Source organism: Salmo salar, chromosome 26 (genome assembly GCF_965601325.2).
Source record: "Salmo salar chromosome 26, fSalSal1, whole genome shotgun sequence".
In the NCBI taxonomy this organism is placed as follows: domain Eukaryota; kingdom Metazoa; phylum Chordata; class Actinopteri; order Salmoniformes; family Salmonidae; genus Salmo; species Salmo salar.
The window spans coordinates 5,194,648-5,212,286 of NC_138316.1; the positions used below are offsets into that span (position 1 = coordinate 5,194,648).

The window sequence follows — 17,639 nt, forward strand, 5'->3', positions numbered from 1 at the left end:
TTAAAATGCAAATGCAGTTTATATTAAAAGATAGCAAAGGGGTAATTCACTACATCACACAACACAGCTTGTTAGTACTGCAGGAAATTCATTTAGTCTTTTTCATATTTACACATTAAGTGACAACCAAACAAAGAAATCATAAATATCTCTTTTAGTTAACTTTACAACAGTTATATGTGACCATTATTAAATAACTGGCAGCAACCCTATAATTTACAATGTTTGGAAACACAGTGGTTAAATAATCCAGCAAAACAAAAATGTTCTTCTCCAGTGAGTAATATTAATACAAGTAAAAACAATAATGAAATCCCTTTGTACAAAATACTCTCTATACAACAAAATCAACACAATATATTTGACAATTTGTCTGCTTAAAATGCATGGTAAAACCTGTACAGCTTAGAAACCTTCGCTGAGTGGGTGGGATTCTGTGTGTTAGCGTAGTTAATGATTGAAGCATTGGTCAGATTGATGCGTCTGTGATCCAACCATCAGAGACCTCAGGTAAAATAGCTGCCAAGACCTTCTCTCATTGGCATCAGTGCTGTGGAATTCCTGTCTAGCAGCAAATCAGCATGTTGCTGAACTTGAAGTTACTTCAAGATACATGGTTTTGAGAACTCAAACTGACATCTGTCCAGAGAAATGCTCTATTTCCCACCCTCTGCATTTCCATGACAGATTGTACAGTACAAAACAATGTTAATCTAAGGGCTAAATTCAATCCGTAATGCTGAAGATCCGCACTACAGCGCAATTGAAATGTAAAGGCAATGTTCCCAAGTTCGCGGAGACTGCATTCACGGTAAACGCTGCATATGTAATATATATTGTTTTTATTTGAATAATATGGATGGTTCCGTAAGTTACCAGTGGTATATTCTTTGTCTAAGGTAACACCTCCGTGATTTATGGTTCATGGTAATCTCATATACTGTACGGTGCATTCGAAAAGTATTCAGACCCCTTGAATTTTTCCACATTTTGATGTTACAGCCTTATTCTAAAATAGATTCAATAATTTTTTCCCTACACACAATACCCAACAATGACAACACTAAAACAGTTTGACATTTTTGCAAATGTATCAATTTAAAAAAAAATCACATTTACATAAGTATTCAGACCCTTTACTCAGTACATCGTCGAAGCGCTTTTGGCAGTGATTACAACCTTGAGTCTTCTTGTGTATGACGCTACAAGCTTGGCACACCTGTATTTGGGTAGTTTCTCCTATTCTTCTCTGCAGATCCTCTCAAGCTCTGTCAGGTTGGATGGGGAGCGTTGCTGCACAGCTATTTTCAGGTCTCTCCAGAGATGTTCGATCAGGCTCAAGTCCGGGCTCTGGCTGGGCCACTCAAGGACATTGAGACTTGTTCCAAAGCCACTCCTGCGTTGTCCTGTTGGAAGGTGAACCTTTCCATCGATCCAGTCTAGTATCCCAGTCCCTGCCACTGAAAAACATCCCCACAGCATGATGCTGCCACCACCTTGCTTCACCATAAGGATGGTGCCAGGTTTCCTCCAGACGTGACGCTTGGCATTCAGGCCAAAGAGTACAATCTTGGTTTCATCAGACCAGAGAATCTTATTTCTCATGGTCTGAGAGTCTTCACGCGCCTTTTGGCAAACTCAAAGAGGGCTGTCATGTGCCTTTTACTGAGGAGTGGCTTCCCCCTGGCCACTCTACCATAAAGGCCTGATTGGAGGAGTGCGATAGAGATGGTTGTCCTTGTGGAAGGTTCTCCCATCTCCACAGAGAAACTCTGGAGCTCTGTCAGTGACCATTGTGTTCTTGTTCACCTCCCTAACCAAGGCCCTTCTCCCCCGATTGCTCAGTTTGGCCGGGCGGCCAGCTCTGGGAAGAGTCTTGGTGGTTACAAACGTATTCTATTGAAGAACGATGGAGGCCACTGTGTTCTTTGGAACCGTCTTCAGATCTGTGCCTCGACACAATCCTGTGTCTGAGCTCTATGGACAATTCCTACGACCTCATGGCTTGGTTTTTGCTCTGACATGTACTGTCAACTGTGGGACATTATAAAGACAGGTGTTTGCCTTTCCAAATCATGTCCAATCAATTGAATTTACCACAGGTGGACTCCAATCAAGTTGTAGAAACATCTCAAGGATGATAAATAGAAATAGGATGCACCTGAGCTCAATTTTGAGTCTTTTTGCAAAGGGTCTGAATACTTATGTAAATAAGGCATCTGTTTTACATTTTGTATAAAATGTGCAAACATTTCTAAAAAAATGTTTTCTCTTTGTCATTATGGGGTATTGTGTGGAGGTTGATGAGGGAGAAAACATATTTAACCAATTTCAGAATAAGGCTGTAAAGTAACAATGTGGAAAAGTCAATGAGTCTGAATACTTTCCGAATGCACTGTATGCACACTGTATATTTCACAGAGGGCAACCTTGTCAAATGACATAATACACTGAAGCTTATTCTATAGTCTAGACTAGAACAGTGGACACTAAGTGTACAGTGCTTTAGAGGTTCAGAGATGACAGATATCTGCCTTAATCAGAACAGCTAAAAGAATGCCAAGCACATTTTACAAACTCCAAGAAATATAAAACTGAGGAAAGAAAAAAATGAAAAAATGTTTGGCACTTATACTTCATCGAGAATGCTATTCCCCGAGGACCAGAAATGGTTTACTTGCAGTTTACTTTAGACTTGTAAAATGAATGGATTTCAACGATTGTTAATGCAGTTTCCAGTACCAGTCTAAAGTACCAGTTTCCAGTACCAGTCTAGAGTACCCATTTCCAGTACCAATCTAGAGTACCAGTTTCCAGGACCTGTCTAGAGTACCAGTTAAGAGAGACCAGATAGATAAGTCCATGGTTGGTTTTAGAAGAGGAGGTATACAATGTGAAACATGTTTGAAACAGATAGTCCCATTGCTGAGCTCTCCCATAGGTAACTGTCTGTCTGTCCGTCCTTTACGTGGCACATAGCCCATAGAATGTTATTCTAGTGTGAATGTAGACGTAGCGAAGCTCCACCCTTTGGCACATAAATATAGAGGTTTGAATGACTGGGTCATACTGTAATACAGATCTACACAACACTTTAAAATCAGCAAAAAACAACTCAAAGAACAAAAAGTTCATAAATAGAGTTCATAAGGACATGGTATATGATGAGTGGCATTATAGAGAGAGCGAGCAGTTTGTTACATAGTCTCCTGCGGGAGTATATCGTTTTTAGCTTTGTCAAAAAGTTCACCAAAAAATGCAATGTTATACACAACTAAGCGGCCCTCACCTTGAGGGGTTGCATTCTTTAAAAAGGCTCCAGATGTCATTTCTTTCTCTCTTTGTCATTTCTTTTCTCAAAGTGTATTTTTTTTGCTTTCTTTTTCCAGCATGCTTGTAAATTGTAATTCAGTCTGTTGCCTGAAGTTGGTAGCAGTGAGTCAGTCTGTGGTTGTGAGAGGGTGGTGGTAAGAGTGCGGATGTGTGTGTGTAGGACGAAGTCCAGCGGGCCGAGGAGATGCCAGATTTGTATGCATGCATAAATGTGTGTGTGTAGCATGAAGTATGTATGTGGCTGTAGTGTTTGTATGTACTACCTATCTGTGTGAGTGTCAGTTTGTGTATGACTCACTGTGGCCTGAAGCATAAGTACGTATCGTTTACTGTATGTATGTGTATACTGTATACAGGTGTGCGTGTGTGTGTGTATAAGGGTGTGTAGTTGAAGGGATCAGGAGGACTAAGGGTAAAGAGTAGGAGTAGGGAGGCAGTGAAGCAAGAGGCCTCCCTTACACCTCGCTCTCGGTGGAGGGTTTGCGTGCGGGGGTCCAGCCGGTGTCGGGCAGGCTGTGTTGGGGATGGCGTTGGGGTGTGACGGTGACGGGGGTCAGCGTGTTTATGGACGAACACTCCGACGTCTCCTCTTGGAGCAACTGCTCTGTCTCGCCATCGTCCAGCGAGGCGCTGCTGGCCTGCAGGGACACAGTGTCTGTGCGCATGCATGTGTGCAGACCACCCCGCGACGGCTTCAGCTGCTTCAGGTCCTCCCAGTACAGCTCCTCGCTGGAGAGGAGACACACTCCTTCCACGATGCGGATCTTCTCCTTGGTGTAGCCACTGTCCCCACCCCCCTGAGGAATGAGAAAGAAGACACAGTAGAAGGGTTAGCTGTGTTAGCCTAGCGCACGATGTAGACATCAACCATAATCACAGATCTAGGGTCAGATGTTCATATCCCTAAAAGCATCTGAGGGGATGAAGAATATCTGACCCTGCATAAGTAGTTAGTGGAAAACTAATCCTGTATCAGTGGTTAGACAGCAGCCATTTTGGAATAACTCACCAGAAAACAACTACAAACACTCCAGAGCAGGATGTTATTGTAAAACTCTACCCATGCACAGTAGTAGTTTGCTTTTCAGTGAGATGTCCTCTGGTCTTTCAGTTAGTTTTGTCATCAGTGCTTATGTGTTGAGTGGGCAAGCTATGGAATCTCAAATGTGTCATCTGTTTACTGCATTTATGGAGAAACAATTGATTAGATTTTTTGTGACTGGATGCTAAACAATATACTGAAACTGCTCCAGGTAATCAAAAGGTTAGAGTTGGGCTCAGGACTACATATAATAACAGTCAATTCCCCCAAAATAAGACTGTGTAAAATGACAGACATAAAGTGAAAGGGTTTGTCAAACAAAGAGCATACTTTCAATCCCTCATTATTTGATATTATTAGGTCCATCCACAGCCATAGATAAAGTGCATTCAAAAAGTATTCACACCCCTCAACTTTTTCCACATTTTGTGTTATAAGGTGGGATTAAAATAGATTAAATTGTCTTTTTTTTTTGTCAACGACCTACACAAAATATATGTATTATTTGCACATTATTTATTTTTTAATTTTTCAAACTGTCAAGTTGGTTGCTGATCATTGCTAGTCTTGCCATAGATTTTCAAGACTATTTAAGTCAAAACTGTAACTAGGCCACTCAGGAACATTCAATGTTGTCTTGGTAAGCAACTCCAGTGTACAGTGGCTTGCGAAAGTATTCACCCCCTTGGCATTTTTCCTATTTTGTTGCCTTACAACCAGAAATTAAAATAGCTTTTGGGGGGTTTGTATCATTTGATTTACACAACATGTCTACCACTTTGAAGATACCATTTTTTTTTAAATTGTGAAACAAACGAGAAATAAGACAAAAAAAACTGAAAACTTGAGTGTGCATAACTATTTCTTCACCAAGACCAGCCAAGACCTCAGGAAAAAAAATTGACCTCCACAAGTCTGGTTCATCCAGTTCATCGACGCGGTTAGGAGGGAGCTTAAAGGGCCAAATTCGGTCTCAATGACCAATTTCCAAGGGAGATAAATGAACGCTGTAAGAGACTGTATTCGGTACAAAGACAACAAAGGTAAGGATGGTAGGAGTGCCTTTATCACTGTGGACAAACTCTTTATAGATGGACAGCTATTCCGAGACAGCTCCATAACACCGTGGCTGTACTAAATTTTACAGAGACTTCAGGTTACGAAAAAAAAGAAGGTATGGGAACTGTAAAAGTATCTGAACATTATGAAGTGGATATGAACACACGTACTCAATTACATGCTTGCTTAGACATACGGACACACCTGATCTCGCTCTCCTCTTTCACTCTCTCTTTCTCTTCTCTCCCTATTGTTGAGAACTCTTTTATAATTGAATGTGTGTATTGTTTGTCCATCTTTTTTATGTATTTGTCTACAAGTTTATATATGTTTACAACAAGCAAGGGGAAGATATCAGAATAGGGGCATTGGGGAATAATAACATATTGTATGGAATACATTTGTACTGTAGTGAAGCCGTCTCTAGAGTAATGAAAGGTCTCTTTCATGATCATGTGAAATGTCAATTGCTATGGAAATGCTGGGATGTGTTTTTCAATTATGTTAAAGGTAATTATGATGCAACTATGATGGTGATACAATATGGATTACAATTATCATCATGAATATCAAAGCTATACGCACTACATGTTACACACATTGACACTCAACCATGCAAAATGTTATTTGGACATCACACATTATTATTATTTATTTGGACATCACACATTATAGTCTTACTCTTATAGACATCGTACACACTCACTATATCACATCCAATATCATACACATCAACCTACTCAGATTTGCTACAGATATAGTATCTTGTCTCAATTTCCTAACATCTGTGGTATTGGCTCACAGGCAAACAGGCAAGGGAATAAAACAAATATTGCTAGAACCTATTTCTTGAATTCTAAATATCAGACAGTTGAAAGCTCTAGTTTTGACCTTCATAATACCTCTGATGGCAGTAACTTTACAAGCACAAATTATTGTCAATTTAGACTGAGAATAGTATCTAGTTATGGTAAGGGGTAAAATAAGTATAGCCAGTTATAATTGTAATGGTTTAGCAGTTTATAAAAAAGATCAGTCTTTACATTGCTAAAAGAAAAGGAATATAACATATACTGTTTACAGGAAACTCACTCCACATCCTTAGATGAAGTTGCGTGGAAAAAGGAATGGGGTGGTGAAATAATGTCCGTCATGGACAAAGGAACTCAAAGGGTGTGATGATATTAATTAACAAAAATGTCGATCTGAATGTGCTAGTCAGGAATGATTCGAAAGGAAGGAATATGAAAGTGGACGTAAAAGAGATTTGGTTCATTAATTTATAATGGTCCAAATCAGGATGTTCCACACTTCTTCGAAAACATTAATACCAATTTATTGAAATTACTAGAGGTCGACCGATTAATCGGAATGGCCGATTAATTAGGGCCGATTTCAAGTTTTCATAACATTCGGAAATCGGTATTTTTGGACGACATTTTTTTTTTTTTTTTTATATATTTTTTTTTTTTTTATGTTTAGTTTTTAGACCCCTATTTAACTAGGCAAGTCAGTTAAGAACACATTCTCATTTTCAATAACGGCCTAGGAACGGTGGGTTAACTGCCTTGTTCAGGGGCAGAACGACAGATTTTTCCCTTGTCAGCTCAGGGATTCAATCTTGCAACCTTACGGTTAACTAGTCCAACGCTCTAACCACCTGCTTTACATTGCACTCCATGAGGTTACGCGAATGCAGTAAGAAGCTAAGGTAAGTTGCTAGCTAGCATTAAACTTATCTTATAAAAAACAATCAATCAATCATAATCACTAGTTAACTACACATGGTTGATGATATTACTAGTTTATCTAGCCTGTCCTGCATTGCATATAATCACTTAGGTACATGTTGCTCCAACCATAAACATCAATGCCTTTCTTAAAATCAATACACAGAAGTATATATTTTTAAACCTGCATATTTGCTAAATGAAATCCAGGTTAGCAGGCAATATTAACCAGGTGAAATTGTGTAATTTTGCGTTCGTTGCACGCAGTCAGGGTATATGCAACACTTTGGGTAATTTGTCAGAATTTTACGTAATTATGACATAACACCGAAGGTTGTGCAATGTAACAGGAATAACGTTTTGTTTTCGAGATGATAGTTTCCGGATTCGACCATATTAATGACCTAAGGCTGTGTGTTATTATGTTATAATTAAGTCTATGATTTGATAGAGCAGTCTGACTGAGCGGTGGTAGGCAGCAGCAGGCTCGTAAGCATTCATTCAAAATAGCACTTTCGTGTGTTTTGCCAGCAGCACTTCGCAATGCTTCAAGCATTGCGCTGTTTATGACTTCAAGCCTATCAACTCCCAAGATTAGGCTGGTGTAACCCATGTGAAATGGCTAGCTAGTTAGCCGGGTGCGCGCTAATAGCGTTTCAAACGTCACTCGCTCTGAGACTTGGAGTAGTTTTTTCCCTTCCTCTACATGGGTAACGCTGCTTCGAGGGTGGCTGTTGTCGATGTGTTCCTGGTTTAAGCCCAGGTAGGAGCGAGGAGAGGGAAGGAAGCTATACTGTTACACTGGCAATACTAAAGTGCCTATAAGAACATCCAATAGTCAAAGGTATATGAAATACAAATCGTATAAGGAGAAATAGTCCTATAATTCCTATAATAACTACAACCTAAAACATCTTGAATATTGAATATTGAAGACTCATGTTAATTAAAAGGAACCACCAGCTTTCATATGTTCTCATGTTCTGAGCAAGGAACTTTAACATTAGCTTTTTTACATGGCACATATTGCACTTTTACTTTCTTCTCCAACACTTTGTTTTTGCATAATTTAAACCAAATTGAACATGTTTCATTATTTATTTGAGGCTAAATAGATTTTATTGATGTATTATATTAATTAAAATAAGTGTTCATTCAGTATTGTTGTAATTGTCATTATTACAAATAAATAAAAATCGGCTGATTAATCGGTATCGGCGGGTTTTTGGCCCTCCAATAATCGGTACCGGTGTTGAAAAATCATAATCGGTCGACCTCTAGAACTTACAGGCAAAAAATGATCTAATCATTATGGTAGGACACTATAACACAGTGTTAAGTACCTCAATGGACCATAAAGGTAATCACTCTACAATCTATCATCACCGTGCCCTCTTGGGGCTAGGGGGCAGTATTTTCACGGCCGGATGAAAAATGTACCCAATTTAAACAGGTTACTACTCTGGCCCAGAAAATAGAATATGCATATTATTAGTAGATTTAGATAGAAAGCCCTCTGAAGTTTCTAAAACTGTTTGAATGGTGTCTGTGAGTATAACAGAACTCATATGGCAGGCAAAAACCTGAGAAAAATGTAATCAGGAAGTGGGAGAAATTAGAAATTTAGTTTTTCTTTTGAATCCCTTGAAAAACTACAGTGACATAGGATTTACGTTACACCTCCTAACTCTTCCATTGGCTGTCAACAATCTTTAGGAACTGGTTTCATCCGTCACCTGTTACCGGGCAGAAAATTGTGGCTCAGTCAATCAGTGGCCAGTCTGAGGACAGGTGTCTCGTGACGCAAGTGCACGTGACTTCGCTGTTTGTTATTATCCTTCTGGGATGAATAGCTATTGCCCGGTTGTAAAATTATCGCAATTTTACGTAAAAAAATACCCTAAAGGATTGATTGTAAATATCGTTTGACATGTTTCTACAAACGGTAATGTAACTTTTGAACATTTCGTCTATGGATTTGCGTCCACGCCACATGGCAATTTAAAGTGTTCTGGATGGGTCAACAAAACGGACGTATTTGGACATAAATGATGGACTTTGCAGAACAAATGAACATTTCTTGTGGAAGTGGATGCCCTTCCGAGTGCATTCCGCCGAAGATCAGCAAAGGTAAGAAAATATTTCGAACATATTTTTTGAGATTTGTCAACGCCGTGGTTGTAGGCTAACTGTATAGCTTAGCATTGAAGGCTAAGTTCTGTACTCAGAATATTGAACAATGTGCTTTTTCCATAAAGTTATTTTGAAATCTGACAGTGGTTGCATAAAGGAGTAGATTATCTCAAATTTTTGTAATAATTGTTATACATTTTGTCAAAGTTTATGAGTTCTTCTGTAAATGAATGTGCCTATTCACCGGAAGGTTATGGGGAGAAAAATCTTTCTGAACGACACGCGCCAATGTAAAAATTGGGTTTTTGGATATAAATATGCACTTGATCGAACACAAAAATGCATGTATTGTCTAACATGATGTCCTAGGAGTGTCATCTGATGAAGATTGTCAAAGGTTAGTGCTTAATTTTAGCTGTTTTTCTGGTTTTGTGACGACTATCCGTGCTTGGAAAATGGCTTTTATTTTTTTTTGCTAATGTGCTATCCTAAAATAATCTAATGTATTGCTTTCACCGTGAAGCCTTTTTGAAATCGAACAATGTGATTGGATTAACGAGTAGAGTATCTTTAAAATGCCGTATAATCTTGAATTTTAATTTTGAGATTATTTCTTTTTAAATTTTGCGCCATACGATGTCACTGGTTGTTGTCCAACCAATCCCGTTAATGGGATTTTATCTCGAAGGGGTCCTCAAGAGGTTAAGGAAATCACAAATATTATGGACACATTAAAAATAGTGTATATTTGGAGACTAGAAAACCCTGACCTAGTGAGGTATACATGGAGGAGACTTAATCAAGCTAGTCGTCTTGACTACTTTCCTGTCTCTTTCATCAAAGGTTAAAAAAGTTTTAATAGGAGACAGAATGCGATCGGATCATTATCTAATTGGCATTCACATAACTCTTACAGATTTTCCACGTGGACGGGGATAACTAAGACAAAATAATTTATAACTGAATTTTTCCAGTATAATATAGGTTCAGCAAATCCCCTTATTGTTTGAGATACCTTTAAATGTACCTTCAGGGGTCATTCAATTCAATATTCATCAATAATAAAAAAGCAGTTTCTGGCTAAAGCGACAAGACTAACAAGGGAAATCCATGAACTAATAGTACAGGTAGATAGCAATAAAAACGACACTACAGAGATACAAAATAAGTTAGAGGAAAAACAAAAAGACCTTGAGGAACATATTCAAGAACAATCTAATGTAATCTATTACACAAACAAAGCAAACTGGATGGAATATGGGGAAAAAAGCACCAAATTCTTCCTGAATCTCCAATACAGGAATGCTAACAAAAAGAATTTACAGAAACTCGTTACTGAAGACGGAGTCATCTATGATTCTCCAAATTATATTTTAAAAGAGGAAGCTAATTATTTTAGGCAGATGTTCTCTTTTCTGTCTGATCCTGTCTCACTGAATGAAGATTATGGTAAGAAATTCTTTCCAACTAATATAAAAAATGTAAAATTAACAAATGTACAGAAAGTTCAGTACGAAGGCCAAATTACAGAGGAAGAACTTTTTGAGACTATTAACCTGTTGGGTCTAGGGGGCAGCATTTGCACGTCTGGATAAAAAAAATGTACCCGATTTAATCTGGTTACTAATCCTACCCAGTAACTAGAATATGCATATACTTATTATATATGGATAGAAAACACTCTAAAGTTTCCAAAACTGTTTGAATGGTGTCTGTGAGTATAACAGAACTCATTTGGCAGGCAAAACCCTGAGACATTTTCTGACAGGAAGTGGATACCTGATGTGTTGTATTGACTTTAAACCTATCCCATTGAAAAACACAGGGGTTTAGGAATATTTTGGCACTTCCTATTGCTTCCACTAGATGTCACCAGCCTTTACAAAGTGTTTTGAGTCTTCTGGAGGGAGATCTGACCGAACAAGAGCCATGGAACGGTGATGTCCCATTAGACACCTGGCGCGCTAGTTCATGTTGGGTACCCTCGTTCCAATACGTTATAAAAGAGTATGCATTCGTCCACCTTGAATATTATTCATGTTCTGGTTAAAAAAGGCCCTAATGATTTATGCTATACAACGTTTGACATGTTTGAACGAACGGAAATATATTTTTTCCCCTCGTTCATGACGAGAAGTCCGGCTGGCTTACATCATGTGCTAACGAGACGGAGATTTTTGGACATAAATGATGAGCTTTTTTGAACAAAACTACATTCGTTATGGACCTGTGATACCTGGAAGTGACATCTGATGAAGAGAATCAAAGGTAATGGATTATTTACATAGTATTTTCGATTTTAGATCTCCCCAACATGACGTCTAGTCTGTATCGCAACGCGTATTTTTCTGGGCGCAGTGCTCAGATTATTGCAAAGTGTGATTTCCCAGTAAGGTTATTTTTAAATCTGGCAAGTTGATTGCGTTCAAGAGATGTAAATCTATAATTCTTTAAATGACAATATAATATTTTACCAATGTTTTCTAATTTTAATTATTTAATTTCTGACGCTGACTTGACTGCCGGTTATTGGAGGGAAACGATTTCCTCAACATCAATGCCATAGTAAAACGCTGTTTTTGTATATAAATATGAACTTGATAGAACTAAAAATGCATGCATTGTCTAACATAATGTCCTAGGAGTGTCATCTGATGGAGATTGTAAAAGGTTAGTGCATCATTTTAGCTGGTTTTATGGTTTTGGTGACCCTGTCTTTGACTTGACAAAACATTACACACAACTCTTGTAAATGTACTGTCCTAACATACTCTAAATTTATGCTTTCGCCGTAAAACCTTTTTGAAATCGTAAAACGTGGTTAGATTAAGGAGATGTTTATCTTTCAAATGGTGTAACATAGTTGTATTTTTGAAAAATTTGAATTTTGACATTTATTTGGATTCAAATTTGCCGCTCTTGAAATGCACCTGCTGTTGATGGAGTGCACCACGGGTGGCACGCTAGCGTCCCACCTAGCCCCAAGAGGTTAAATCCTTTCAGTCTGGTAAAACCCCAGGGCTTGATGGCGTACCGGTAGAGGTATAATCAAGTATTTTTTGATACATTAAAAGCTCCATTGTTAGATTGTTTTAACTACTCCTATAGAAATGGTAGTCTGTCAGGTACTCAGCAGGAAGGTCTGATTTCTCTATTATTAAAACAAGACCCAGATGGCAAATATAAAGACACAGTCTATCTAAAAAACTGGAGGCCCCTTAAAGTAAGACTTTATCGGATTTGGATTTTTTTCAATTTCGTTAATTCTCTTATAAAATAGGTTAAAATAATGTATATCAACCCCAGGTGTAAAATAGTAAATAACGGCTACTTCTCAGAGAGTTTTGAATTTTCAAGAGGAGTTAAACAAGGGTGTCCGCTGTCACCATATCTATTCGTTATGGCCATTGAAATGCTAGATATTAAAATCTGATCCAATAACAACATTAGAGGATTAGAAATCCAAGGCTTAAAAACAAAGGTGTCCATGTATGCCAATAACTCAAGTTTTATATTAAGTCTGCAAGCTAGATCCCTGCAATGTCTCATTAAAGATCTAGATAACTTTTCTGTACTCTCTGGACTAAAACCTAATTATGATAAGTTTTACAATATTACGTATTGGATCCTTAAATACAACTTTTACATTACCCTGCAGTTTACCTATAAAATGGGCTGATGGTGAAGTAGACATACTCGGTATTCATATCACAAAAGATGTAAATAAGCTCTCCACAATGAATTTCAATAGAAAACTTGTAAAAATAAGCAAGATACTGCAACCATGGAGAGGTAAATACCTGTCTATTTATGGAAAAATTACGCTGATTAACTCCTTAGTCATATCTCAGTTTACACACTTACTTATGGCGCTGCCTACTCCTGATGAATCGTTTTTCAAATCATGTGAGCAAAAAATATTTCTCTTTATCTGGGAAGCTAAACCTGACAAAATAAAACGCGCCTATCTATATAATGAGTATGAATTGGGTGGGTTGAGATTATTAAATATAAAAGCACTAAACTTCTCTCTAAAAGCTTCACTCATTCAAAAGTTTTATTTGAACCCTAAATGGTTTTCAAGTAGATTACTAAGAAAAGCTCATCCATTGTTTAAAATTGCCTTTTTTCCTTTGTGCAGATTGCCATGTCTCATTTTCAATTAATTGAAAATGATACTTTTTTTCAAAGTATCTCTCTTTTTCAAACAAGCATTGCAGAGCTGGCTACAATTTGAATTTCATCCCCCAGAAAAGATAGAACAAATATTACAATAAATATTATGGCTGAACTCAAATGTGCTGGTTAATAAAATACCTGTATTTATGGGAAAGATGTTTGAAAAGGGTATTTTGTTCTTAAATGATATTATAAATTGGAATGGTAGAGATATGTCCTTCATAGAATTGTACGGAAAGGTCTGCTCAATCCAATAGTACAACCAATTGATTACAGCATTGCCCCAAGAATGGAGGAGGCGGGCGGGAGGTGATAGGAAACTGGTCTGTCTGCCCAATATAAAGGATCAAAACTGGCGGAGGAATAAAAATAGCATAAATAGGAAAGTATACCAGTTTCATTTGAGGACCACGATGTTGACAACTGTGCCATACAGATTGCAAAATATTTGGGAAGAGAGTTTTGATGTACTGATTCCATTGTACAGGGTGTATGCGTTGATATACACTGCTCAAAAAAATAAAGGGAACACTTAAACAACACAATGTAACTCCAAGTCAATCACACTTCTGTGAAATCAAACTGTCCACTTAGGAAGCAACACTGATTGACAATAAATTTCACATGCTGTTGTGCAAATGGAATAGACAACAGGTGGAAATTATAGGCAATTAGCAAGACACCCCCAATAAAGGAGTGGTTCTGCAGGTGGTGACCACAGACCACTTCTCAGTTCCTATGCTTCCTGGCTGATGTTTTGGTCACTTTTGAATGCTGGCGGTGCTTTCACTCTAGTGGTAGCATGAGACGGAGCCTACAACCCACACAAGTGGCTCAGGTAGTGCAGCTCATCCAGGATGGCACATCAATGCGAGCTGTGGCAAGAAGGTTTGCTGTGTCTGTCAGCGTAGTGTCCAGAGCATGGAGGCGCTACCAGGAGACAGGCCAGTACATCAGGAGACGTGGAGGAGGCCGTAGGAGGGCAACAACCCAGCAGCAGTACCGCTACCTCCGCCTTTGTGCAAGGAGGAGCAGGAGGAGCACTGCCAGAGCCCTGCAAAATGACCTCCAGCAGGCCACAAATGTGCATGTGTCTGCTCAAACGGTCAGAAACAGACTCCATGAGGGTGGTATGAGGGCCCGACGTCCACAGGTGGGGGTTGTGCTTACAGCCCAACACCGTGCAGGACGTTTGGCATTTGCCAGAGAACACCAAGATTTGCAAATTCGCCACTGGCGCCCTGTGCTCTTCACAGATGAAAGCAGGTTCACACTGAGCACATGTGACAGAGGTGACAGAGTCTAGAGACGCCGTCGAGAAAGTTCTGCTGCCTGCAACATCCTCCAGCATGACTGGTTTGGCGGTGGGTCAGTCATGGTGTGGGGTGGCATTTCTTTGGGGGGCCGCACAGCCCTCCATGTGCTCGCCAGAGGTAGCCTGACTGCCATTAGGTACCGAGATGAGATCCTCAGACCCCTTGTGAGACCATATGCTGGTGCGGTTGGCCCTGGGTTCCTCCTAATGCAAGACAATGCTAGACCTCATGTGGCTGGAGTGTGTCATCAGTTCCTGCAAGAGGAAGGCATTGATGCTATGGACTGGCCCGCCCGTTCCCCAGACCTGAATCCAATTGAGCACATCTGGGACATCATGTCTCGCTCCATCCACCAATCGCCACGTTGCACCACAGACTGTCCAGGAGTTGGCGGATGCTTTAGTCCAGGTCTGGGAGGAGATCCCTCAGGAGACCATCCGCCACCTCATCAGGAGCATGCCCAGGTGTTGTAGGGAGGTCATACAGGCACGTGGAGGCCACACACACTACTGAGCCTCATTTTGACTTATTTTAAGGACATTACATCAAAGTTGGATCAGCCTGTAGTGTGGTTTTCCACTTTAATTTTGAGTGTGACTCCAAATCCAGACCTCCATGGGTTGATAAACTGGATTTCCATTGATTATTTTGTGTGGTTTTGTTGTCAGCACATTCAACTATGTAAAGAAAAAAGTATTTAATAAGATTATTTCATTCATTCAGATCTAGGATGTGTTATTTTAGTGTTCCTTTTATTTTTTTTGAGCAGTGTATATAACAACGCAAGATTCAAGACTTCGTGCTTTTCAGCTAAAATTATTATATAGAATTCTTGCCACCAACAAAATGTAGAATAATTGGGGCATAAAATCATCGAAGCTCTGCAGATTTTGTTTTGAGGATACAGAATCAATAGACATTTTTTTTGGTAATGCCCTCAGGTAGCCTGTTTCGGGTCTCAGGTTCAGGAATGGCTGAAATAGAAATAGTACTGTTAGGAGATCTGGAGAGACCGGGTCAGTCAATTAGTAATATACTAATGCTTTTAGTAAAAGTATTTATCTTCAACTTGCAATCTGTGGATTCTATTCGATTAGATAGATTAAAATTGTACATTAAACATCACAGTATAGTTGAAAGATATGTGTTGCGTAGAAACCCAAAGTGGGTGGCCAGCAGAGATAGATGGGATGGGCTGAGGGAAGCTGAGGGTTGGTATGTGGAATTGGAGACAAGTGGGAGTGGAGTTGCTGTGTGAGAGAGAATAACGTTCAAAGATAAGTAAAAAAATAAAATAAAAAGTCAAAATAAATCATACTAAAAAGTACATTTGAATACACTAAGTGTCAGTGTTTTTACAACTAATGCCGGTTTGCCTGAGGCTGATGCCGTACAGGTGTTTGTACACATGCATATACACACACTCTCATTCAAATAAACACATACAAGAACACACACATACATGCAATAGTGCCAAACATGCACACAAACACATACAGTTGGCATTGCTGTTATGATTTTAGTTGTCCTTGATGTCTTTTGTTTTAAATGTACTATTATTATCATTTTGTTTTTGCATTGTTGTTGGCAGTTTTCTTCAGTTTTTTCCTTTTTAGTTCATTCTCTTGGTTGTTGGTGCATTGGGGGGTTCTTGGGGGTGGGGAATGGAATTAATTGTATTTTCTATTTGATTTTTTTCTTCCTGGGGGGGCTCTCGAATGGTTGAGGGACAGCTATTGGGGAACAGTGGGGGGATCTTGGAGGGTTCGGGTTCACATTTTTTGACCTGTTGGTAGATCGTTCAACATGCCCTTGAGCATGGCATTGACCCTGGATGCTTCTGTGTGTCGCTCTGAATGGGAATCTGTTAGATGACTGGTATGATGTAGTTATTGAGCGGCTTCACTGCAAGTATATTGTATGTTTCGAATATTCAATAAATAAAAAAAGAAATAAAAAAAGTCCACCTGTGTGCAATCCAACTAATTATGTGACTTCTGAAGGTAATTGCTTGCACCAGATATTATTTAGGGGCTTTATAGCAAAGGGGGTGAATACATATGCACGCACCACTTTTCAGTTTTTTATTTTGGGGAATTTGGAAGTAATTATTACATTACATTTTTACATGAAATCCAAATCAAAATCCATTTAAATGACAGGTTGTAATGCAACAAAATAGGAAAAACACCAAGGGGGATGAATACTTTTGCAAGGCACTGTATATTTGGCCTTGTGTTTTAGGTTTTTGTCCTGCTGAATTTGTCTCCCAGTGTCTGTTGGAAAGCAGAAGAAACATGGTTTTCCTCTAGGATTTTGCCTGAGCTTAGCTCTATTCCATTTCTTTTTATCCTTAATAGCTCTTGCAGATGACAAGCATATCCATAACATGATGCAGCCACAACCATGCTTGAAAATATGAAGAGTGGTACTCAGTGATGTGATGTGTTATATTTGCCCCAAACATAACACTTTATATTTAGGGCATTTCCTAGCCATTTCTTTGCAGTATTACTTTAGTACCTTTTTGCAAACAGGATGCATGTTTCAGAATATTTGTATTCTGTCATTTAGGTTAGTATTGTGGAGTAACTACAATGTTGTTGATCCATCCTCCGTTTTCTCGAATCACAGCCATTAAACTAACTGTTTTAAAGTCATGGTGAAATCCCTGAGCAGTTTCCTTCCTCTCCGGCAACTGCGTTAGGAAGGACACCTGTATCTTTGTAGTGACTGGGTGTACACATACACCATCCGAAGTGTACTTAATAACTTTACCATGCTCAAAGGGATAATTAATGTCTGTTTTTGTATCTACCAATAGGTTCCCTTCTTTGCGAAACATTT

The 17,639-nt window shown here is 38.9% G+C and overlaps 1 protein-coding gene across 5 annotated transcripts in view; it reads right to left on the minus strand.

Moving 5' to 3' along the window:
• LOC106587054 (low-density lipoprotein receptor-related protein 4) overlaps positions 1 to 17,639 on the minus strand; it is a 274,954-nt gene continuing 257,315 nt past the window's right edge. For 4 of the 5 annotated variants that reach the window (XM_014174937.3, XM_014174938.3, XM_014174936.3 and 1 more), the window contains exon 38: positions 1 to 4,130. In XM_014174937.3, coding sequence (XP_014030412.3) covers positions 3,789 to 4,130 — 342 coding nt within the window. In that variant the 3' untranslated portion in view covers positions 1 to 3,788. The remainder of the gene's footprint in view (positions 4,131 to 17,639) is intronic. The other variant, XM_014174940.3, reaches the window with a different exon arrangement.